This window comes from Nycticebus coucang, chromosome 2 (genome assembly GCF_027406575.1).
Source record: "Nycticebus coucang isolate mNycCou1 chromosome 2, mNycCou1.pri, whole genome shotgun sequence".
NCBI lineage: Eukaryota > Metazoa > Chordata > Mammalia > Primates > Lorisidae > Nycticebus > Nycticebus coucang.
In genome coordinates this window covers 99046483-99072118 of record NC_069781.1, presented here as the reverse complement: position 1 = coordinate 99072118, position 25636 = coordinate 99046483, and the positions used below count along the sequence as shown (strand labels likewise).

Genomic DNA, 25636 nt, shown 5'->3' with positions numbered 1-25636 from the left:
GGCCAAAAAAAAAAAAAAAGAAATGGGTGGAAGTTTAAATAACATGATGTTCTTCTCCTCTTTCCCCAGATACTTGCAATATCGGGCCCACTGATAGAGGAGCTACTTCCGTTAACTTTTCTACAAGTCAAGATTTTTCTTCAAGTCCAGGCATGCCCACCCCTGAGAAAGACCCCTGTGTGTCATCCCTCAGTAACTGCTGGATGGGGAGATCAGCCCTATTTGCTCAGACCCACCTCTGTTCACAAGTGCAGCTCTCGTCCAGTGGAGAAGTGTGGAGAGTTGAGCAGGTAGCTGTGAGCAGGGAGGTGGTATCACCTGCTGCAAGCCACAGGACCAGGGAGAAGTGTCCACACCAGGAATTGAGCAACATGTCTCACAGAAGTTGATAGCTATAGTTTTTATTATAAGATAGTAAACATTTTGGCCTTTAGCACAGTTCCCCTCAAAATAAAAATGTGGCTGTTTCTCCAAATAAAATAGAGCCAAAATCAGAGGGGGGCAAAGTGTGTGTGTGATGCATGTTCTCAATATTCGTTTGAGAAAACTGGCTCCTTTATCTCCCTGTCCAGGACCTATCAGTGGATCAGAGTCATAGACCTCACCAACCTGTGCAGGACCTCTGTGAGAGTGAGGGGGTATCCCCAGTGGGTAGGCATGGCCCCTTACCAGAGCATACATGGCAAGAAGAGGGCAGGCGGAATCTAGTGCCCCTGACCAGCAGGTTCTTGGCGCTGTGCATAAATTGCATAAGTGGACACAGCAGTGATGATATATCTGAGATTGAAGCAAAGATAGGGCTGTTCCATTATCTCAGGATGCTACCAGCCAGGCATTGCCCCATTGGTGCATTTCAAAGAATTTCCCCCACTGATAAAATAGTCTCTAGTCACCACCAGAGCCGGGGCTTCTTCAGCATTTGTCACCTCAGCAATTAGAGTGCTCCTGGTTCTCCTTTTCCTTGGTGTCTATTGCCTATGGCCAATCTAACACTTAGTGGCATCCTGGTACCCAAAGGGTGCCTGATAAATGTTTGGAGTTGGTGGAATGACTTTGCTACTTCAGCCCTCTCAGAAGATGTGCCTTTGTTGACCCCTTTGTTGGGATGGTTGTGTGTGGAGATGGCTTTCTGAGATGTATCTTGGTTTTCAGGAAAATCTACAAATTACAACAGAAGAAATCTTCACTCCACATACTTAGTACCATGCAGGCCATCCACACTCCCAAGCAGCAGAAGGGGGGAAAATGAAGGCAACAGGTCAACAGCAATTTAAGTTCATTTTGCCCTGGCAAGACTCCTTAAAAGAAAAGAAATAAATGTGGACTGGAGGTGACCTCAGCCACAACTCTACAGAGGTCCCTACCTCTACCACCACGGGTAGCTTCTGCACCCAAAACCTTCAACACGATTGTCTTAGGTATTTTTTTGTGGTTTCCTTTGGGAAAAAAAAAAAAAAAAAAAGCTCAGATACGTAGTGACTAAATTGCAAAGACATTTATTGGCTGCAGTGAACCATTTCCTCTTGTGCTTTGAGCAACTTCCCTAATTATTAAATTGTTGCTAGGAATCACTTCAATAAATGTGGTTTTGCAGACAAGACCAACTCTGGGGAGGCAAGAACAGATATTGGGACATATGCCATATTAGCCCTCTGAGCCCACTGCTTATTATAGCATTAGAGTTTAAGCCATACTGAAATCCAGCTCATCACCACGAGGTTACACAAGATTGGGGCCACCTAACATCACTATGAATAGAAGAACAACAGCTCTTTTGCTCCTTTAGGAACTCAACCTTATTTTCACAGCATGTTGAAAGCTTTAAGTGCTAAATACATTGATTTACTTTTTGTGAAAAAGTGGTTATTCTCTCCGTAACTTTGCCCTTGTTCTTTTGATAGCACTGGCAGGTGAACTAGTTCTCACCAGTTAAGTCACCCAGGAGATTTCAAATAAAAGGTTCCCATATGTCACTTGGTATGGAACTCTCCTGGGAAAACACAAGTGGGCTGATGATAGTGCCACGGAGCTCAGTCCTCCACGCAGAGGCAGGAGTTTGCTGAGACATCCAGCTGGAATAGGAAGAAGATGGAAACAGGCAGACATCTCAGTTGAGAATGTCTACCATTAAGGACTCTGGCCACTTGTGAGACCTTACTAAAGAAAGATAGGAAAGAGGTAAGGGGAAGAAAAGAGAGAGAGGAAGGAAGGATGGAGGGAAGGAAGAAAGGGAACAAGGGAGGGAGGGAGAGAGCTATGAATGCCTTCCTGAGAGCCCATTGTGCACCATGACCTTGTTCTAGGTGCCAAGAAATAGAGCAGTGAACTAAATACACATGGTCCCTCTCTCGTTGGGCTTACAGCTAGTGAGGGGACTCCAATAACAAACAGAAATGGGACAATATCCTATCACTTCAGGGGGTGGTAAGTGCTATGAAGCCAAAGGAGGGCAACAATGGAGAGGGCAGGCATGGATGTGGCTGCTGTTTACCTGGGGTGGCTGTCTCCCAGACAGGGAGGCATTTAGGTGGAGCTCTATCAGAGAAGAGTTCCAGGCTTAGGGATTAGTGACCAGGACAAAGATCACTGGAACCAAAGACAGAGGTTCCTTCTCCAGCCGCAGAGTGAGGACATAAAGAAAAGGCTTTTTATTTATTTGTTTTGTTGCAGTTTGGCTGGAGCCAGGTTCGAACTGGCCACCCTCAGTATATGCGGCTAGCACCCTACTCACTGAGCCAAAGAGAAGGCTTTAAGGGGCTTCCATGGGGCTCTTTTGGGGGGTGAAGGAAACCACAGCAAACTCAGAGCAGGTAGGTTGGAACAGAGAGTTTTTGGCAATCAAAAAGGCCAAGGACTCTCAGCCTTCCCTCCACTCGATGCTGTGGTCCTAAGCTATTTAGAACAGGATCTGAAATGCCGGGGAAGGTCAGCTCAAGCTGCCATATGTAACAAGGTACCCTAGATTGGGTGGCTTGTGAAGATCACACATTTATTTTTCAGTTCTCAAGGCTGGAAGTCCAACATCAGGGTACCAGCAAGGTTGGGGTCCGGTGAGGCTCTCTTCTGGGCTGTGTACCCTCACATGGCAGAAAGAGCTGGCTACCTCTCGGGCCTCTTCTAAACATACTCATAAATGGAATCATTTGTGAGGTCCCTACCCTTATGACTAAGAAATCTTCACTCCACATACTTAGTACCATGCAGGCCATCCACACTCCCAAGCAGCAGAAGGGGGGACCTCCTCCAGGTCCCACCTCCTAACACCATCACTTTGGGATTAGAATTTCAACATGGGAATTGGGGGGCATGAACATTCAGTCCCTTCAGGGAACTCAAGCTCATCCCCATTCAGCCTCTCTAATTTCATGCAGCTCTAATGGAAGCATTGTTTTTCCTTAAAAGAACAGAAATCTATCTCCCTGCAAGCCTACCTTTGTTTTTTGTTTTGTCCTCTGAAGCTTTAAGAATAAGTGAAATGGGCTGGGCGCAGTGCCTTATGCCTGTAATCCCAGCACTCTGGGAGGCCGAGACAGGTGATCACCTTAACTCATGAGTTCGAGACCAGCCTGAGCTAGACCAAGACCCCATCTCTTAAAAAAAAAAAGAAAAAAGAAAAAATAGCCGGGCCTTGTGGTAGGTGCCTAGAGTCCCACCTACTTGGGAGGCTGAGGCAAGAGAATCTGATGTTGATGTGAGCTATGATGCCACGGCACTCTATCAGGGGTGACAAAGTGAGACTCTATACTGAAAAAATAAATAAATAAATAAGCGAAATAAATTAATAAATAAGTCCTTCAAATATTGAATATGGCTTCTACTCCTCTCCATGAGATGATAGATGCAAGAAACAGTGGCTCCCAGCACCATCCCTTCCTAATCACAAGGCCAGTGTCAGGATGCTTTATCTCTGTCACCCTACTTTATGGGCGAGATAGTAAATGAGAAAAGTAAATGAGTTAATTTAAGTAAAGTGCTCAGCTGGTGACTGGCACAGAGGAGCACAAGAGAAGGCAGTTTCCTTCTCCAGGAGTTCCCTGTTCTCAAAGCTAGGCATCTCTAGTTTCTTTAACGATTCCTCTTGAGACACGATTTCAAGAGCTACCATGGCCCTCTTCCTAAGTCAGTGCTCTGCATGGAGAAGGCCATGTTCAGCTCCACTGCCAAGATCATGAAGCCCAGTGGTAATAAGCCGGATGAACTCGATTTCCTGGCCCTGCTGGAGCTGGAGGTGAACTCAGACCTCAAGGCTCAGCTCCAGGAGTCGCATATAATAGCTGCCAAGAAAATGGAAGTTGGTGGTGGTCAGAAAGCTATCATAATCTTTGTTCCTGTTCCTCAACTTAAATCTTTCCAGAAAATTCAAGTCCAGCTAGTATGGGAATTGGAGAAAAAGTTCAGTGGGAAGCATGTCATCTTCTTCACTCAGAGGAGAATTCTGCCTAAGCCTACAAGAAATAAGCAAAAGTGTCCCAGGAGCCGCACTCTGACAGCTGTGCACAGTGCAATCCTTAAGGACTTGGTCTTCCCAAGTGAAACTGTGGGCAAGAGAATTCACATGAGGCTGGATGGCAGCCGGCTCATAAAGGTGCATTTAGACAAAGCACAGAAGAATAATGTGGAACACAAGGCTGAAACTTTTTTCTGTTGTCTATAAGAAGCTCAAAGGCAAGGATGTTAATTTAAATTCCCAGAGTTTTCAGTTGTAAACAAAAATGACTAAATAAAGTATATTCACAGTAAACAAACAAACAAACCTATTATGGCAAATTGTCTTTAGATCCTCTGTTGTGAAAGTGAAAGAAGAAAGTCAGGAGCAGGTGCACACCCCCACACGGAGGGAGTGGGGCAGAGTCTGCTGGGGTCAGAGCACCTTGGTTGTCCAGGGCAGACGTGAGCAACCATGTGTCTCTCTCTGTCTCTCTGTCTCTCACACGCACACACATACCCACACGTAATGACATCTGTCCATTTCTAGCTTTCTATCACTGTCTGTTGCCCATGATCCTACAAGTAGAAGTGGTTGTTAAATCAACTTCATCTCAGGTGATTGTCAAGACCTCAAACTGTGACCATCTGTCGTTATGACCCCATCTACTTTGGGTTTTCTCTTTACCGTATTTGCTCCACACTTCCAACCTTACACTCCCTCTGCATGGAGACACAAACGTGACACTGGAGATGAATAATTTCACTTTCTCTTCCTCTTGTTATCTTTACACAACCTACATCCCAGCAGATGACTTCTCCCATCTTTAATCTTTCTGTATCAAATGGACACTTAAAAATATACCTTCTTTATGGTTCTTGAGTAGAGTCTGCATTGATATTATTTAATCTAAATTCCCACCCACACAGAATTGGGGAGGTCCATTGCCCAGAAAACAATTAGAACAAATTCAGGGAAATATGGAGAAGATACATCCTCCCTCAAAAAGCAGTCTTGATTGTATATGCATGGGGGCCAGCCATGCTGAGTAGAGATTTTATGGTTTTCTTGGAAACTTGTAGTGCTCTCAATGTTTGTGATTTTTGTTAATCCCTGTCCATTCCCTGTAGTTACAAGCAGTAACAAATCTTAAAGCAAAGGAAAAATGGTAAAAGGTTTATGGGATTAGTTTTGGAGAGCTGGAGAGATATTCTTTATCCCTTTGCTATTCTTTATAAGCAGGACAGAGGCTCCTGGAAAAAAAAGTGATGAAGACAGATCAGAAAGAACAGCAACTCCCTAAGGACCCTAGGAGCAAAATAAAAGGAAGAAATGTGGGTTGAGCTTGGGACGAACTAGGAAATTTACCTCCAGGCATGTCCCTTTCCCCCGACATTAAGTTATAGAAACTTCTCGATAGACTTTGTTGCATGCTAAGCATACGTTAGAGTACACAGAGCTGGTTACAGTAGTTTTCCCATCACAGTTCAGTTTCACAAGGTAGCTAACCATTCACTGAAGTGACATCAGTCGTACCCTCACTTCCCAGAACTGGAATTAATTCCTAATGGAAATTTTTTGATGAAAGTTACAAATTTCTAACTACCACTCTCAAACCCTTTTCCACCTTTCATTCCCCACGTCAACATTGGCATAATAATCTACTGTAGGTTTCATCTTCATCAGATAATAATACCAATAACAATAGTACTAGCCAGCACAATTGAGGACTTCATGTATGCTTGGCCCTGTTTTATGTGCATTACAGACTTTAGCTCATTATGGCTCACCACATCTCCACAAGTAGCGGGGCTGCTCTTAGCACCATTTTGCAGATGAAGAAACTGAAGCTTAACATCACACAGCTAGTTAGCAGGGGAGCTGGGATGTGCTTTTGGGCTCCAGAGATCTGGACCCTATGAAACAAAAATGCCTGAACACTAAGAATCCTCCACCAAACACATACTTCAGGCTGGGTTCCCTGCTTTCCCAGTCCAATGGCTTTCAAAGTATTTAACCTCTGGGCACCTTCTACCAGGGAAACCTTGCAAGAAGCCCAAAATCTACATTAAATAGTTAAAAGGAAGATTTCCTGGTTGAATCAGAAGGAAGAGGAGCAAGGATCCCTGCCCCCACCCCACCTCTCTCAGCCCCTCCCTTGTGTTCCAAAAGGCTCTGCAGAAGGTTAGGGTTTCTGTGGAACACAGCTGGAAAACCCTTGGACCAGACTCTAGTTGGTCTTCCTCCACCAGCAAAATTTCCAGCTCAAGAGTTTCTCTTCAACTTGTTGTTATAACTCCTGGATTTCCTCTTGCTTCTCGGATAAATTTGAAATTCTTCACTTGGAATTCCAGGTTTCCCAAAACCTGTTCATCACACATCTTCCCAGGCTTTCTCTCTGTGCTGTCATCCCATCCAACTAACCTCACCTCTTTGCCATCCTCAAGTAGGTGGAATTCCTTGAGCCACTTGGAATGACCTCTACTTTCTCTTAACTTCCTTAGAAACCAAGCTGAACATCACTTTCTATAAATTTCCTCTGACTGCTCCAGTCCTATTTGTCTTGATCATTTCTCAGCCCTCACTCTTGCCGTGCTTTGTCACATAGTCACTAGCATACAATTTCCACTGCTAAAACATAAACCAAAATAACAATGATTTCAACAAGATGCAAGTTCATTTCTCTTGCAAGAATTATCTGAGGATGTACAGCTATAGTAGCCCCACAGTGTGGGAACCCAGGCTCCTTCCACATTATTGCTCTGCTGTGCTCATTACTGGTCTTGTCCTCATGGTGGACCATGACTCATGCCCCCTCTACACACACCCCACTGCATGTCGTGTGCCAACCTTTCCTTTTCTTTCCGAATCATATCTCACTGGCAAGATTAGAATGGATGTTTGCAATTATAAGAGGGACTTTACCTAACAAATGCAAGGAGTGTAACCTAATTCTTCATACCCTCAATAAATCCCAAGCCAAAATAAATAAATAAATAAATAAAAAAAATGGGTGTTTGGAGAACAATTATAAATCTCTTCCACATTTAACTACTTTAGGAGCAGGGACATCTTCTCTCTTCTCTCTTTTTAACTCGTAGAAGAAATGGAACATCTTCTATGTCTTATATCCTCTTCAATCTCTGTCTAACTTCAACATTTTTCTATACACCTTGAATGTCATCAGTAAATATTAAAGCATGAATACATAGGCATAGGAATTGATGCATAAAAAAACAGAGGCATGAACATTTTTGGAAATAGAAGATAATGTTAAATTCCTTCTACCAGGGCTGAGTTTGAAATTTCCAACTGCTGGGCTCTAAATCTAAAAGGGTTTTTACACAATTACTTTTAGAAAAATTACCTTAAAAGAAGATCTGAACAGGTAAGACTTTTCCAAAATCATGCACATGCACGCACCCACACACACACAGCTCCAACTTACTCAAATACAGACTCTGGGAAACTGCTTTATTTCTACTCCTACTTCCTTCCTAAGACAGTTAACATAATACAAAGTGAATAAAAGGTTTGTCAAGCTGATGCTTAAAAAATAAAAGCATAGTGATAAACTACCTTTTGGGGTACTGATCCATGACAATAACATTTTAAGTAATTCACTGAGCCCTTTACCATATGATGAAAACTTTGATATTTTGACTGAGGTGATGTTAACATATTTAGGGGTATGAGCTTTAATCTGAGCAAAAGAGAATTTTTCAAAGAGAATTTACTTTAAAATATATTAAAGAAACTATCTTATATGTGTTTCTTTCAGGCAATGGCTGGATTTATGGGTTGATCAATTCATTTCTATGTGTATTAGATGTCATAAATATTATATTATCCAAAGTCTTAAGAAGCTTTAAGGTAGATAGAATTAAGGAACAGTAATTTCATATACCCTTATTTGCCAGTCGCAAAGTATTTTATCAGTTCACATTTCCACAGCCTTGAATGAAATAATAGCAATAACAGAAAAGCAGCTTTTCTATTGTCTCACCAGGCATTGTACTATCTGTATCTCATAGATTCTTCCAATCCTCTAACAAGTCTATAGTTGAGAAAAGCCAGGCTCAGAGAAATGAAGTAACCATTAAAAGTCATACAGAACTGTATTCTGTATGACTTTTTCTGTAGATGGGGCCCATCTACTTACAAAAACCTTTGCTTTTTCAAATACAAAGAAGTCAAGTTCATAATTGTCATTTCTCTGCTACACATATGTCACTGCTACAATATGTCATATTGTTCCAGTGTCCCAAGCAGCTTTTTCCATGATGGCCTTGCCCCAGCAAGTGCTATTGGTGTTTATGGTACTTGTATCTCATAGAACAGCCAAACAGATTACAGAGAGTGTGTCCACAGATGTGCCATGGATCAGCTCACACAAAATCCTCTTTGTTGAATGGGAATCTCAGGAGACTCTGAGCACTCAGTGTGTGTGGGGGGGGCGGGGGACAGAACAGAAACAAGGCACTTCAAAAAATGTTGCTATGGATGGAATACTTTTGCTCCCCCCAGATTCATATGTCAGATCCTAACACCCAAGATGATGGCGTTTGGAGGTGGGGCCTTAGGGGGGTGATCGGGTCATGAAGGTAGGCCCTCAAGAGTGGGATTAGTACCTTATAAAATAGGCCCAAGAGAGCTCCTTCACCCATGTAAAGCTATGTGAGAACACAGTGAGAAAAGGGGTCTGGGCCAGTGGCTCTTCCTGAGTAAAGCCCAATCTGCTCCTTCACTGGCTATGGCTGTGACATGTATGTCCCACAGGGAACACTGACAGAACTATCTTGTCATCTGAATCTGAGGCTCTGGCAAAGGAAGTCCTGATGGTCAGGTGTGTAGAGCTCAGTCTAGACACAGTGGAAGGCTGACACCCCCGCCAGCTTACTTACATTCTTCCAGGTCCCTCAAGTAAAAAGTGGGGATTTTCACTTCCCCTGAGTTCAGAAAATAGTCCAATTCCCCCTCTGGAGGACCTGGCTGGGTGAGACTGGTGCCAAATCACACTTGCATGAAAATATTCTAGGATTTAACTCTCCCGTAATGTTACATTCATGGAAGAGGACACAGGCCAACATATCCCAGCATGGCTTTCCTTAGTAGAATGGATTCTCACACAGACCTGCGTCTCCCACCTAAGCCTTGTCTTTAAGTCTTGCTCAGGTAATTGCTCTCCCTCTCTGCTCCAGCCCAGGCTACTCAACAGTGTCACTATTGACATTTAAGACCAGGCTAAATTCTTTGTCATGGGGGTTGTCCTGTGATTATAGGATATCTAGCAAAATCCCTGGTTTCATTCACTAGATACCTCCCCAGTTGTAACAACCAGAAATGTCTCCAGATATGCCACATGTTCCCTGGGGGAAATTCTTTCCCAAAGCACACTTGGCTAAGAGCTATGAAAGATGCAAGAGTGTAAGACATCCTCCAGAAACTCAACATATAGCTAGAAGGATAAGAAATAAACATGCTAAATCGCACAGTAAAGTATTTAACTAATAGCATGTCAAGATAACAAGAGATGTCAGGAAGTGCTACGTAATTAACAGGATCTTAATTAAAGTTTTCCTAACACTTGTTACATTTTTAATATTGAAACTATTTTACTATCTGTCTTCCTTTATTAACATGGGAGCACTATGAGCATAGACACCAACTCTTTTTGGTTGACACTTGGCAGCCTCCAGAGCCCACCACAGTGTCTGACATATAGCAGGTGGTCAATACATGTCAGGGGACAGCCTTGTGCTAGGCCAGATCCAAAGGAGAAGGAGAGTGTTTGAAGAAGCTCCCATCTAGGGGGGCTGCAGGTTAACTGGTGACCAGGTTGGCTGAGGCAACCTGGATGCTTGACTGTACTTTGTCAGGGGTTTTTAAAGAGTGTTTAGTTTTTATTTTAAAAAATGCACACACTCCCAAACCTCTGAAGTTGACCACCCAAGGGACTGTAAAAAACTGGTCAACATAAGGAACCAGGCCTACTGTACTGATATTCACATGTGGTGTATGTCTGGTCTATGCAAATTAGGTCAACATAAGGAGGTGGTCAACTATGGAGGTTTTACTGAGTTTAAAGTACACATGTGCACGGGGAAGCTCAGCAAGATGAAGGCGATTTGTGGGAGGGAAGATTTTGGAGGCATGCTCAAAAGAGATATTTGCCATATCCCACAGCCCTCCCCGAGAAGGGACACTAAGAAAGGGGCTTTATTGGGGTAGGAGGAAATCCTGGCCTGCTGGACCAGGAAGTCTAGAAGGCCCATAAGACTATAGGTATTAAGTAACCTATGTAGCCAATGACCAACAGCAAGAGACCATCAATGACCAATAGAAAAGGGAGGCCAATGAAAGACTTGCTGCCAATTTCAAACCAGGAGGGTATTTATACCCCTACAGGCCTTTGCATCTCCCTCTCTCCCACCTCCATGAGGGGGACCTACTTCCAACCCTCTTTGGAAGTGCTCTAAACTTTCCCTTTGTTCTTCCCAAATGAAATTTCTCTTTGCTACACTGAAACTCGCACAAGTTACTTTACTTCCTATTCACACTGCAGTTTTATTTCTAGTTTACACTCATTTTTACTTTCAATTACCACTATGCCTCAGTTGAACTTGCTAGTTCAGCCAAGTAATTGAACCAGGTCAACTAGGTCAGAGAACTGAGACCCCTGACCCCCAACCCTCCTCTACCTCCATCCCTGACCTTGTCTCTGAGTTTAATTCCCCCCAGAAAAGGCAAGAGGATGGCTAAACTCAGTAGCAAACCCTGGGATATCTCCCGTCGTCCAGACAGGCTGTGTGGGGCCAGGCAGGGATGAACTTGAAGGAAGGAAAACATCCACTCAAATCTATTAACTCACTTCCCCCTTTTGTCATTTGTGAAATACTTACTGAGCACCTGTTTGCTGGGTGGTATCCTCACTTGCAAGGACCCCACAGTGCACACAACAGACAAAGACCCCCACTCTCAGGCAGCTGACATTCAGGCTCCAGGCTTTAAAACCCCCAGGGAGCACCTGAGCTTCACCAGAGCTGCAGGCCGGGCGGGTGAAGAAAGTGCGTTTCTAACTAGATTCCAGGTGAGGCTGACCATGCTGGTTCACAGACCACCCTTTGAGCAGCCCAGGGCTTCAGCTCACAAGCAAAAAACACAAATTAGCCATTGTGAAGTGTTTGGGGTCGGTAGGTGGGCCAGAAAGAGAATCCGACTGAAGCATCTGAGAAAACAAGATGAAGGGCCTTTCCGGCTGTCGGGGACAGAGAAGCCTGGGGAAAGGGGGACATAATGGGGCCCAGATAGAGCTCCTCTTTTCTCTGCTGTTTCCTGGAATTTCTTGGGAAGGCCCCGGTCACAGCCTCCGCAGGGACACACTCAGCTGCCCGGAATAACCAGGGGCCAACCGCAGCCCGCCCGCCCAGCCCCACTAGGTGGGTGACAAGGGGAAGGGCAAGTCGCGGTGGGTGGCAGCGGGTGGCCCGCTGCTGTTGGTGGGTCTCTCCTGGGTTTGGGACCCGGCTTGTGGGAGGGAGCGGGGCCTTCACAGCCAGCCGAGCCTCTGACTAGTTTATTTACTTAAACAACAAACATCCCGCCTGCATTGGGGCCGACAGAGGAGGGCAGTTCCTGAATGGGAAGAGACGCTGTGTCTTCACAGAGGCCCACCCACGTCGCCGGGAGGGTTCAGGGCCGCCCTCCCTGCGAGCAAATGACAGGCTGTGCGCTGGGAGCCGGGGCTGCCCAGGAATGTGTGTGGTGCCAGCCTTGGCCACCAGGGCCACCAGGGCCCCAGGCGCAGCGCCGCGGCCCTGCTCTCCTTTCTCTCCGGCTTAAAGTCTCCCTTTATTTTGCCTTCTGAGTTTTTATTCTCATCTGCAGTGGTAATAAAGAAAAGCAGATAATAAAAAAAATAAGAAAGAAAAAAATTTTAAGCTTTCTCCTTCAGAAGGGGGGGGGAAGATTTGAATAAACAGAATGTCACTGAAAAGGCAAACAAACAAGGCTGCTTGTGAAAGAACCAGATGGACTTCCAAATGGCCTTTCCGATGGTGGCCTCCATGGTGGGGGGCTGTGGGGGCTGGGCCCTGGTGTCCGGGTGGGGCTGGCCAGTCAGTAATTTAGATCTGGATTCTAAACCGTGTAGGTCAGCCTGTGGACACGTAGCCCATTCTGGAAACCTCAACCCTCACTGAAATGAAATAAAATAAAACAAGCCCCCTCATTACCTTCGTTATTTTTTTTTAGCATGTCCTGTGTAATTACTTTTTTTCTGACAGATGACCAATGTCTTGAGTAAGGAATTGCTGACCAGATTTTTTTTTATTCTTGTAAAGTTGAGGGAGGGCGGGTGTGTGTTTATATTTTTCATTTTTCTAAAGCTTTCCCAGACTTAGCTAAATGGTTATGTGCATCATTCGATGGGTTGGTTGGACCGGCCTTTTCTACTTATCTATTTAATTTGTCCTTTATCCATTAAATCAACTATGTTTTTAAAAATGATATCTCGCTGATATCCAAATTCCTCCAACAGTTTTCCCAACAACAGGATGATAAACGTTTGAAGGGGAAAAGTTTGTCTAAAAAAACATTTTTCTATTCTCTAAGGATAAATCTTTTCTTTTTAAATAGGCTTGGTTTATAGAGCACTTTTAAGTTCACTGCAAAATTGAGCAGCAGGTACAACAGAGTGCCCAGTCCCCCTGCCCCCCCCCCAAGACTCCCCTATTCTCACCACCCCTCACTAGCAGGGTGCATTTGTTACAACTGACAGACCTACACCCACACAGTTGGTGGGTGTAATATCACCTGGACTCCACAGTTTACATTCAGGCTCACTCTTGGTGTTGTCCATTCTATGATTTGGACACATGTGCACTGACACACATCTGCCTTTATAGAGGCGTCACACAGAGTAGTTTCACTGCCCTAAAAGCCCTCCGTGTTCTACCTGGATATATTCTATTTTTCAAAGGAAATCAAGTCCAGTGTATGACACATCTCCATTTTGACATTTATATGCCACTCATCTACTGGAAAAGAAACTTTTTTCTTGTCAAATCTTTAACTTCAAAAGGTATGAAAAATGGTGGTAGCTGCTCCAATTGCTGGAATACATGCTGTTGAAATGGCCCAGCAGGGAAGTCTAAAACACAAGCTGTTTTCCTTGGGAAGAAAATTCAAGTCCCAGACCTCAGTGGCAGCTCAGTCACTGGCCCCTGTTGGTCTTCCAGATACCCCTGATACTAAGAAGAAGGGTGGCATGGAGCCTTCAGTGCCCTGCCTGATGACTAACACTTGAAATCCACCATTGGAGCCTCCTTCCACGACACAGGTATCTCAGAGCCCACTCTCAGAGCCTCCACTGGCAGCGTATTTTGACCATGGCCATGAATAGGTGCAGTAGGAGACAGCACCCGAGAGACAAAAGGGATAGAGGCCAAAAATAAACCAAGCCACCATGGAGAAGTCTCCAGACCCCGTTCTCCCTGGACGCAGGTGAGATAGGTCAAGCAAAGAAGTGCAATGGCAGATCACAGCTTGTTACTTTGTGGGGGCTCATGGAGTTGGAAGACAGAAATTCTGGGTTCATATATTGGCTCCAATTCCACTGTCACTTACCAACTGGGTCTTGGGCAAATCTTTCTACCTCTCCAATCCTCCATGTCCTTCCTGAAAAGGGTAGTAATCATAAGACACAGATTACTTATTGTGGGGATTTAGAAAGCTAGTGTCTATAAAGATACCTTCATCATGATGCATGGTTTTTCTAATGATGTTTATAAACCAATCTTATTCCTTTATTATTTCTCTTCTATAAAAGAAACCAGATGTGTGAGATAAAATTAGAGGATCGCCTACAGATAGAGACATTTTGGGCTGGGTGCAGGGTGGCTCACACCTGTAATCCTAGCATTCTGGGAGACCAAGGTGGGTGGATTGCTTGAGCTCAGGAGTTCAAGACACGCCTGAGCAAGAACGAGACCCCATCTCTAAAAAATAGCTGGGTGTTGTGGCAGGTTCCTATAGTCCCAGCTACTCAGGAGGCTGAGGCAAGAGGATCATTTGAGCCTGGGAGCTTGAGGTTGCAGTGAACTATGATACCATGGCACTCTACCCAGAGTGACAAAGTGAGACTCTGTCTCAAAAAAAAAAAAAAAAAGATAGAAACACTTAAAATTTTTGATGTAAAACAGGAGGGAAAGAAGGGAGGAGAGAAGAAAGAAAGGAAGGAAGGGAAGGAGGAAGGAAGGAGGAAAAGAAGGAAACAAAACCCAAAACAAAGCTGTCATATTTTTGTGGTAGCACTGATAGAAGAATTTTTCAGCTCTGCTCTTGTTTTCAGGTGGAGACAGTATCATTCAATATTGTTTTCTAGCAGCAAAACTGCATTTGGGGCTGTATTTATAAATGAGTGAGAAAGAGGGAAATCTTCATCAAAGCTTTCAACCTTGTTCATAGCAAAATTATAACATTACATCATGGCTAAACAATTCCAAAATGTCCTAACATGTGGCCTAGTTTCAAAGGACATGGTGACATTTCATCAAAACATAAATTCATTATTTCTCTAGTGTGGCCTCCTTTTCGTTGGTTGGCAGAGTTGAAGGCTTTTTTTTTTTTTTCTTTTTTAAGTAACACTATGTTAGGCACATTTTCTGATCCTTACCACATAGGAACAGAGCTACAGAAACTATGCCCAGAAGTGTTGTTCATTTGTTCATATTCCATTCCTAGAACAGTTGTTCCACATCTTTAGAGTTGTGTCAGAGTTTCCTGGAGGGCTTGTTAGACACAATTGCTGGCCCCACCCCTAGGACTTCTGGTTCAGCAGGGGTAGGCCTGACAGTTTGTTTTCCACAAGTTTCTGGGTAATGCTGATGCTGCTGGTCTGGAGACCACTGCCCTGGAACAAGACTTGGTGTAGACTAGGTCCTCAAAAAATATGTTGATTAAATGAAAAGACAGTGTCTTGCGTTGTGTATCTGCCAGTAAAGGGTGGAGAAGGCTATGTACTTTGGGTTGCATTGCAGGGTTTCTGAGATTCAGGAAGAACCTTAAAAGGCATTGGTTCAGCCATAGCCAAAGGTAGAGTTTTCCTTAAGGCCAGGTTTTATTAACCAAATCTACCTCAATGCCTAAAAGAAGAGCAATACATGTAGCATCCAGTAACTTTTCAATTCATCCTCCCTTCTTCTTCCCCCATACTAGATAGCTCTAAGTATTTATCCAGAATTGTCCTTCCTACTTTTCTATTTCTACAACCAAGAATTATTTCTGTAATAAGGTCCTATGGGTCTTCATGGCCAACCTTGCATTCATTTCTGCTTTTTGGAAAGTCTCCTTGGCTACTCTCTTCTAAGGATGAAAAAACTGAGGCCACCAAATGAGATTCTGAGACTTATCCAAAGGTGTCCCATAGTCCGCAGTGTGATTATGCCTTCTCTTGGCCAAAGGCTCTGCCATCCATAGGTCTGCTGCCCATCCATAGCACACACAGGTTTGGTCACCTGATGAGTACAGCTAGACAGGGTGCTGTTCCCATGAAGCATAGAGTGTCTCATTCAGGTGTATGGGGTAGTAGATACTGAACCACAGTGTCTGGGCATTAAGAAAGAAGTGCCATACCTCAACCCACTCAGGCAAGAATAGAATTACAGCAACTCTCAAGATGACATACTCCTACTAAACACACTGATCCCACTCACTGGGCCAGACCATAAAAGCACTGAACTATTGATTTTCTAGGACCTCTCAAAGAGCAAAGGGCACCAGCAAGAGGCTGAATAACAGAGTGTTTTCTCCGTTGACAGCTATGTTTGAGTGTCCTCTTTGATCCTAAGTTGAATTGGGTTGTCCCTTTCAAGGAGCAAATCTTTGAAACTCTAAGAAGAACCTGAAAGCCTTAATGATAAGGAAAGACAAGTAACTGTGGGTTTGATAGTAAGACAAAGGATTGATCCTACCACCAGGCCATGGGAAAATACTTGCCAGTGCTTAAGAGGTCAAGGGGTGAGAAAGAAAGAAAATGAAAATCATATTAGATTATGCTATGAAAAATTACCATTTTTTTGCAAAAGTAGTTCAATACTGACAACTTCATATGGCTCAACCTAGTGGATGAGAGAAGTACTCAGTCATTGCCCATGAGCATATATACCCTCCCGAGTCTGGGAGGGTAGTGGTTAGTTTTATTTCTAACCACTTCCTTATAGCCATGTGACCATTTGTTCCTCAGTGGAATTAAAACAGGAGGTGCAAAGACCCTGAATCAACTAACTCACTTAGAGCTTAAATGAGAAGCAGCCTGTGCTAACACCACATGCCCTTTGGTTTCCTTCCATTGGCCTCCAGAAGATCCACTGCTGTTAGCAGAATCCCTCTTTTGGTTAAGCTCAAGGAGCAAATAGTTAGCATCCTCTGTGAAGATGAGCTGACTCAAAACCAGTTATGCACTAAGTGTGGGGGAAGTGGGGAAGTGCCCTGTATGGAAGAAAACCTGAAACTTTTGCAGGGGCCTAGGAGATCTTAGCCCTCTGAAGGTTCACTGAAAAATCAACTTGCAGAAGGCTGATTCACTGCAGAAAAGGTGGGAGAATGTATCTAATGAATGTACTTGGGTGACTTCAGAATGAAGACCCCAAGATAAAGGGGAAATTGCCCATTTTTCTGTTGAAGTTTAATTAAATATGAATAGTGTTGTAGAAATAGGATTGGGCAAAGGGTCTGATTTAATGCTAATGGGCTGAGTGGGAAAACCCAGCAAAGCCTGTCTAGATTCTTCTTGGCTTCTGTGAGCAGTGTTCTCTCCTTCATAGGTGTGGGGCAGTACCCTTTCTGGAGTAGGGGGTCTCATGACCTATGGTCAAAAATGTTGGTCCATAATTTCTTTACAGTCAGCTTTTACACAGAATATTTTTATGTCTTATGGCTGGCTTTCAATAAAAGGTCTGGATTCCATGATCTTCTTTGGGGAAGAGGGATTCTAGTTCTAGTTTCTGTGGATAGATTCGAGGGAGAATAAGACTGAAGGCAGGAGAGCAAGAGAGAATCAGAGAAAAATTTTTCCTTCTGGCCTTCATTTTAGAGAATTGTGTTGTGATACTGATGGCATCAGTGAAGTTCAGATTCTACAACCCTACCTGTAACTGAATAACAAGATGAAGAACCATAACACATGGGATTGGAATATTTAAAGCACTATTCTTCTTATGTAGACCAAGAAGTCATGGCCCATGACCAGCCTTGGGCCTTTGGGAATTCATTTCACCTCTTTCAGCCTCTCTGAACCCCCGTCAGTGAAAGGAGGGGACTAGATTCAGATCATCCTAAAGGTGTTCCTCCCCAGTATTCATGCATATTGTACATAATCTTATGAAATTAGTAATTCATTCATTTTCCAGAGCTATATCCTGGCTATCCTTTGGGACAACATTAAATAATGAGAGGATGTGTCAGGAGGTGGACAGTAATGTCATCCTTGACCAAATAACTCAACATTTAAGTTCTATTGTTTCAAAACAATTAATTCCAACTGATACGGAAGAAACCCCCCCCCCCAAACTTCTAGTTCAGATAGATGCTGGTCTTATCCAAGAGGAACAAAAGCAAGAGTCCCAGTTACAGTGACAAGTTTCCCTCCACCAAACACACCCATAGTTAGTCGGTTTGTTTTAAGGATGGCCAGTGCAACCTGATGAAGCAGAAGATGTTGAATAAAGGAGCAAAAACTGCTGACTTCCACAGATTGAGTGAACTGAAGTGAATGATCAACTTAGACATTTTGAAAAGTTTCTCTTTCAAAATTAATAACTTCAGTTTTAGATATAAGGGCCTTTGCTTCATACTGGCAATTGAAAGCAAACTGATCACATCTCATAGCTGTTCAGCAGCTGAGGTTACAGGGTGATGGAAACAATGTCAGAGTCATTGGTTCGATCCCCTGTGCCACACTGAGGCTGTGTTTGCTATGTTTATGCTGCATGCTAGCGCCTGCACAGAAAGAGCTTTCAGCAAGTGTTTGCCAAATGAACTGATAAATTACCTATTTTACAAGATTGAACACAATGCAAGTAAATTCCCTAATGCTTTAGAAATAGATAACTTGAGTACTTGGTAGAATTGAAGTCTTTCTGGATTATGAGAAAAAAAATTCAATTTATATTTATACAACATTCATAAATTATTTCCATTCCATCTTCAGATTAAATTGCTATTGTTTAAAAATTCATCCAATGACTCAAAGTAGATTTCTGTGTTTGAGATACACACCATAAGTAGGTTTGAAAAGAATCACCCAGCCATGCTTCCATTTTTTTATCAAGTAATGAAGTTAGAGAAGTTAGTGATTAACATGAGAAGGAAACCTTTCGTCTAAGTATTTAATATTCTTTCACTATTTGGTTTAAATCTATTTTTTTTTTTAACTCTAAGTTCTTTAACAGAAACTAGCTGAGAGCAAAAGACTATTAATCTCTCTATCTATTGAGAGGCAAAATAGAAACAATCCCATCTCTAGATGTCAAAAAAGAAGGCTAAAGATGAGAAGTTGCTGGATGGAGTGACAACTTCTCCTGCTTAGAAAATAATACTCACACCTATAATCTTAGCCCTCTGGGACGTCAAGGCGGGTGGATCACCTGAGCTCACCAGTTGGAGACCAGACTGAGCAAGAGTGAGAACTTGTCCCTAAATATAGCCAGGCATTGTGGCAGGTGCCTATAGTCTGAGCTACTTGGGAGGCTGAGGCAAGAGAATAGCTTAAACCCAGAGTTTGAGGTTGCTGTGAGCTGTGATGCTACGGTACTCTACCAAGGATGACAAAGTGAAACTCTGTCTCAAAAAGAAAAGAAAACAAAACAAAACAATGCTACCTAAGAAAACAGAAGGTATATAGTTAACTCTGAACAAGAAAGAAAAGATACCCTTGTCACTCTTGGAATTTAAAGATAACAAATCCATTCTTTTCTGGAATTAGAGAAAGGAATCAGAAAGATTATCTAAGGACATTTGAAAATCATAGGGAACTTTAAGGGCTGAAGACTTTCAAGATTTACAAATGTAGCTCGGTGCCTGTAGCTCAGCGGTTAGGCCACCAGCCACATACACAGGGGCTTGCAGGTTCGAACCCAACCAGGCCTTCCAAACAACAATGACAACTACAACAAAAAAATAGCCAGGGATTGTGGCCGGTACCTGTCGTCCCAGCTACTTGGGAGGCCGAGGCAAGAGAATTGCTTAAGCCCAAGAGTTTGAGGTTGCTGTGAGCTGTGATACCATGGCACTCCACCAAGGGCAATGAAATGTGACTCTGTCTCAAAAAAAAAAAAAAAAAAAGATTTACAAATGTATTGCATGTGAGAGAAAGAACTAAAGATCCTTTATTTATTTATTTAAAACAACATAGGAAAATGGGGCGGGGGGGAGTAGTAATTCAAATTTTAGTTTTTTTGTAGTTTTTGGCCGGGGCTGGGCTTGAACCTGCTGCCTCTGGCTCCTTTGAGCCACAGGCACTACCCTCAAATTTTAGTTTTGATTTAAATTAAAATACACCTTAAATGCAAACTGCTAGCACTCCTTTAATCTTTCTCTGACATACATTATATTTTAAAATTAAAAAGCATTTTCCTAACCCCAGTAAGAAAAGCCCTCATCACAAAGTTTCAGAGCTGCAGCTGCTGGTGTGGATGTGGAAAGAAGGGAATATTTTTACACTGTTGGTGGACTGCAAACTAATACTCAAAAGAACTCAAATTAGACCTCCCATGTGATCCTATAATCCCATTACTGGGCATCTATCCAGAAGAGAAAAAATACTTTTATCATCGGACATATGTACAAGACTGTTTATCACAGCTCAATTTCCAATGGCCAAATTGTGGAAACAACCTAGATACTCACCAACCTGGGAATGAATTAACAAGCTGTGGTATATGTACCTCATGGAAAAGATGGAAACTTTACATCTTTGAGCATCACAAGGATGGAGAAGCAAGAATCAAATGTACTCAATTCTAATATGAAGCCAGTAGATGATCTATTATACATCCACATACGAGAAATACTCAAATCAATTCAAGGTGTGGGGGCAGGGGAACAAGGGAACAGGGAGAGGGGAGGGGAGAAAGATGGGTGTGCTCCCACTTAATGGGCACAATGTCAGGGTGGATGGCACGCCTCTTGAGGGTGGGACACAATTATAAGAGGAACTTTACCTAACAAATGCAAACATTGTAACCTAATTCTTTGTACCCTCAATTAACCTGAAACAATAAAATGAATTTATTAATTAAATGTAATTTAAAAGCATTTAAGCATTCTTTTAAAAACCAAATTAGGAAACATGCTTTAAGTTTTGATAAGTTTTGTTTGTTTGTTTTGGGACAGAGTCTCACTCTCTATGCCCCAGGCTAGAGTGCAGTGGCCTCATATAAGTTTTATTTTAAGAAAAAAGAAGCTTAACTGAATAAGAAAATGCTCTACATTCAATTTGCCTCAGACAACCACAGTGGTGGGAATCCCCCTCTTTGGTCCGCAAAGTCTGACTCAGGAACCCCCATGAACATACATCAACACACTCAGGAAAATAAAGATTTCCCCTGAGCGTGTCTCACAATCTAAGGAATGATGAATGTCTCCCAATTCTGTCAACATGGCTTTAAAATTTCCCATGCAAACTCTTAGTTGTCCTGGCTAACCAGTGAGTCACAATCCTCAAGACAAGTATAAAATGTACATCAAGTCAACATCTAAGTTTCGAATTTGAAGGTTCAACCAACATTTATTGAATTCTACTACATATACAGACTGTGCTAAACATTTCTGGGGATAAGAAAATGACCAAGACATAGATGCTTGCCCTTCAGAGAACTTACAAGCTACCTGAGAAGAAAAAACGTGTGCAGAAATAATATTGAACAAGTAAATATGTTCTTTAAGGGAGGGATAGCTAGTGTGGGAGGCTCAGGGATGATATGCAGAGAAGCCGTTATTTAAGCTGGATCCTGACACGCAGGAGGGGATTTAGGCAAAGGAGCAATGCCACAGAGCCATGGAGGTTATTGGTTAAAGCTGGAAATCTCAAACTGGCAGCTCATGGCCCAGTGAAGTCAACAGATGTATTTTGTTTGGCCAGAGCAATGTTTTTAAAAATTGGAATTGGTCGCCAGGATTTTAAAATTGAGATTTCACATAAAATTCTGGATCTTCAGGCTTCGCACGGAAAAAAAAAATCAGATGTTAACACTGAGTCCATGTCCTCACATAATAACAAGAGGCAGCTGGAGCTCTGTAGCAGCTGCCAGCTTGAGAAACTCCCTGGCTTTGTAGCATTGCTCTTTTGCCACCCAGCTCGCCAGGAGGGCACCACGATTCCCTGCCCACCTCGGCCTCCTGTGTGTCCTCTGAGTCTCCTGATTTAGAGCATGAGTTTAGGTCAGGACAGCGGGTATGCTGGTAAATGTTTAACAACAGACTCTTTTAAAGACTCAACTGTAGGCCAGGCACAGCGGCTCATGCCTGTAACCTCAACACTCTGGGAGGTGGAAGTGGGAGGATTGCTTGAGGTCAAGAGTTTGAGACTAGCCTGAGCAAGAGTGAGACCTTGTCTCTACTAAAGATAGAAAAATTAGCTGAGAGTGGTGGCAGGCACCTGTAGTCCCATCAATTTGGGAGGCTGAGGCAGGAGGATTTCTGGAGCCCAGGAGCTGGGGTTGCACTGAGCTGTGATGACGTTAGCTGCACTCTAACCTGGGCCACAGAGACTGTCCAAAAACAAACAAAAAGACCCGATTGTACTATTTGCCAATTTCTGTGGTATAAATTCTCTCACCATGACCAATTTCAATCTCCCTTCTGGCTCCCCACCCTCCTGGCCCTAAGGCCCTGACCCTTGCCCTCGGCACTCTCCTGGTTCTGGTCCTGATCCTCTCGCCGACTCTAAGCTGGCTCTGCACACAAGACTGGCTTTGCTTCGGCATCTGGGGATTTCCCTTTCTGACTTTAGACTACACTCTGAATTTGAGGGTTGAAGTTGTTACATTTGAGTGGCAGGAGGGGCCTGTCCACTGTCGTCAGGGACGAATGACTGGGACAGCACAAGGAAAGTACCTAGTACAGCTCTGGGTACACAGTAGGGGCTCTGAAAATGGGAACTGTCCTCCTAGGAACAGGGTACAACACCGTCTGTTTGTAGGAACACGGGGCCATGCAGGGCACACAAAGGATGAGACAGAAAGGCGGCCTTCATCCGGATCGTGGTATGGGAAGGAGCTGCGCTCAGGAGTTTGGAGGACAGCCTCAGACTCGGGGCGACACTAAAGGGTTTTGAGCAAGAGAGATCTCAGTGTTCTGCCTTTAAAGAATGTGATTTTGGAGGCAGAACCGGGAAAGTCATTTAGGAGCCTTCTGCCGCAGTGAAAGGCAGAGGCCCTGGGAGTTGCAATCAGGAGGTGAGCTGTGGGATGAAAATGAAGAATGAGTTGCAAGAAACATCGCTGGGGTGAAATCAGCACCGTGAGGCCCAGTTAGCTGTGGCATCGGGGCAGGACAGCAGAGACGGCAGTGGCTGCACGGGAGCGCACACACAGAGCATGCAAAAGTGCAGGCTGAGGTTCGGTGCATTTCAGCTGAAGTCAGAGCAATGGGGGAAGGTGGGAGTTGAGCTTGGTCAGAAAGCTCACGTCACCTAGAGCCGCTGCAGACCGCAGAGTGCAGACTAATGCGGGACAAGGTCTCTCCACCTGCTTCTTTAGGTCTGTCCTTCCCCTTTTTCCGACCTGCTCTCTGCTCTGGGCTGACAGGTGACAACACCACCAGATTTGCTCATCTTGGAGTCCCCATTCAGTTTGGGTACCTTCAGCAGGAAGTAGAGGGAGAGAGTTTATACTTATTCACCCCCCCTCTCCCTTCCCCCTGGGGTCCTTCCGGGCTGTCTGCACCCCTCAACTGCACCTTCATGGCAGGAAGTCCCTGTCCTTAACACTCCCTCTAGTTTCTGGGAACTGGTCCCACCTCTCATCCATTCAGGTCTCTGTTACCAGGCTAGGTATGCACTATCCCTGTGCTTTCCCTACCATGTGCTCACATCTTTGTTAATAGGCCCTTTCAAGTTTTTAAGTTGGACAGAACCACAGAAGTCATTTTGACCACTTCCGGATATTTTCCTGAAGAAACTGGAGCCAGCACAGTGATCTGCACAAAGCAGGTTGGTGACAAAGGAGGAACTAGATAGAGCACAGGTGACCCAAATCTCTGTCCAGATGTCTCCACTCTGTCCCTGAGCAGTGGCCTCCATAAAGGCAGCATCACGTACACACACACTCACATCACTGTGGACAGATGTGATCGGATTCTAAAAAGTCTTCCTGGGGAAATAAGACTGAAGAGCTTGGTGAGGAGTATGAAGAAAATGAGAGTGGAAGCCACACCATTCATTGCCTGGGATTGGAGAGGGACAGGGACCACTGAGCCCAGCCTCAGGCCCGTCCTTCCACCAGCTGGTCAGGTCATCTCCCCTCACTGCTCCTGGGAGTCGCTGCCCAGTGAGCACAGGGCCCAGTTGAGTATGCTAACCACAGCTTCCCATACTGAACAGGGACCCAGGTTCCAGTAAAGACCTATGGGGTGGCCTCCAAGTATAAAAGGCAAAGTGGGAGATATGGTTTGATGATTCTGAACATCTCCCTGGTTTGTGGGGGGAAAGAGGATAAAACATGGGATACTGAGATTGTGCCTCTAAAAGTTAGGCTTCATGCTTGCTGGGGGCAGGGGAGTTAGGAAAGAAAAAGGAGGGCATTAAAACAAGGCTAGGCAAGCTGTAACTTTTTAATCTTGAAGATAGTTATGTAGATAATTATGTCTTTATTAAATACCCTTCTGGAGGCTTATGCTCTGTCAACGTTTTTGGCCCACCCACATGCTGGGCAGGCATCCTGAGAGTCTCTGGTCTCCTAAGCACACAGGGGATATAGCCCAAGTATCTGGGGGGAAAATTTACTTCTATAAGTTAATACATATAAACAGCAAGATTTACATTCAGGCTGGGTGTGGTAGCTCATTCCTATAATCCCCGCACTCTGGGAAGTGGAGACAGGTGGATCCCTGAGCTCAGCAGTTCAAGACTCACCTGAGCAAGACAAGACCCATCTCTACTAAAAATAGAAAACTCAGCCAGGCATTGTGGTGGGTGCCTGTAGTCCCAGCTACTTGGGAAGCTGAGGCAAAAGAATAGCTTGAGCCCAAGAGTTTGAGATTGCTGTGAACTATGATGACACCAGGACACTCAATTCCAGAGGACAAAGTGAGACTCTGTCTCAAAAAACAAAAAAAATTTTTTACATTTAATATACATTTATGCATCTCCCTTCTTTGATGTCAAATATCACTTTTTTGACCAAGCAGCTTCTTGGTTCTCCCAGATCCAAACCCACATGCAAAGACTCAAGTGGAGGAGTTTATTTAGGAGGTGCCCCGACTCTGGAAGAGGTGTGCAGAAGGGCTGCAAGGAAAGAAGGCAGCAGCTGAAGGTTATTCTATCAAGCCAGCTACCAGGTGGGTGACTGCTGCTGAAGCCTGTGGGGCAACCCTTAGAAACAGCATAACACACCTCTCACCCTGGCGCAGGGGAATTGGGATGTTTGTACACCTGTTTCTCAGAGGGTTTGAGAGGTACTCCCAGGGTATATTCTTGTGGCTACAGGCAGGCAGTGAGGTTTTTTGTAGTGGAGGGTTAGGGCTGAGTGGGGGATGAGCCCTTAGACACAGATCCAGATGCTGGTAGTTGGAGGTTGGAAAATAGGCACTAAACATTTCCAGAAAAATGGGCACAATAGGGACAGCATTTAGCATAGGATTTTAGCAAACCCACATGACTGGCACCAAGCCTGCAAAAATAACAGTTGGATGCTGCTCAAGGGCCGGGACTGACTATTTCTCACCTTTGACCCCACAGCTGAACAGTTGAGCTGGACCACTGTACCTGGGGTTTCCAAATGGCAGGCAGGCATCTGTTCACCACTCTGGAGACCCTGGGGCTCCATGGGGAGGAAGGAAGGAAGGATGACACAAACCGAGGCCACCCGAAACTTCCTACCAATGGGGACCTATCCTTTTAAGTTCTAATCACTGAAAACCTTTCATTTCATTTCATGTCAGGAATTCATAGCAGTGTTCTGAAAATAAATAAGTGAAATGAAAGAAAGCCTA

General features: G+C 44.0%; 1 protein-coding gene across 1 annotated transcript; it reads left to right on the top strand.

The window, feature by feature from the left end:
• Positions 1-4144: 4144 nt before the first annotated feature.
• On the top strand, positions 4145-4654 carry LOC128569264 (40S ribosomal protein S7-like). The gene has a single exon (XM_053567414.1). It carries the CDS (start codon positions 4145-4147, stop codon positions 4652-4654), a length of 510 nt encoding a protein of 169 aa, XP_053423389.1.
• Positions 4655-25636: the final 20982 nt, after the last annotated feature.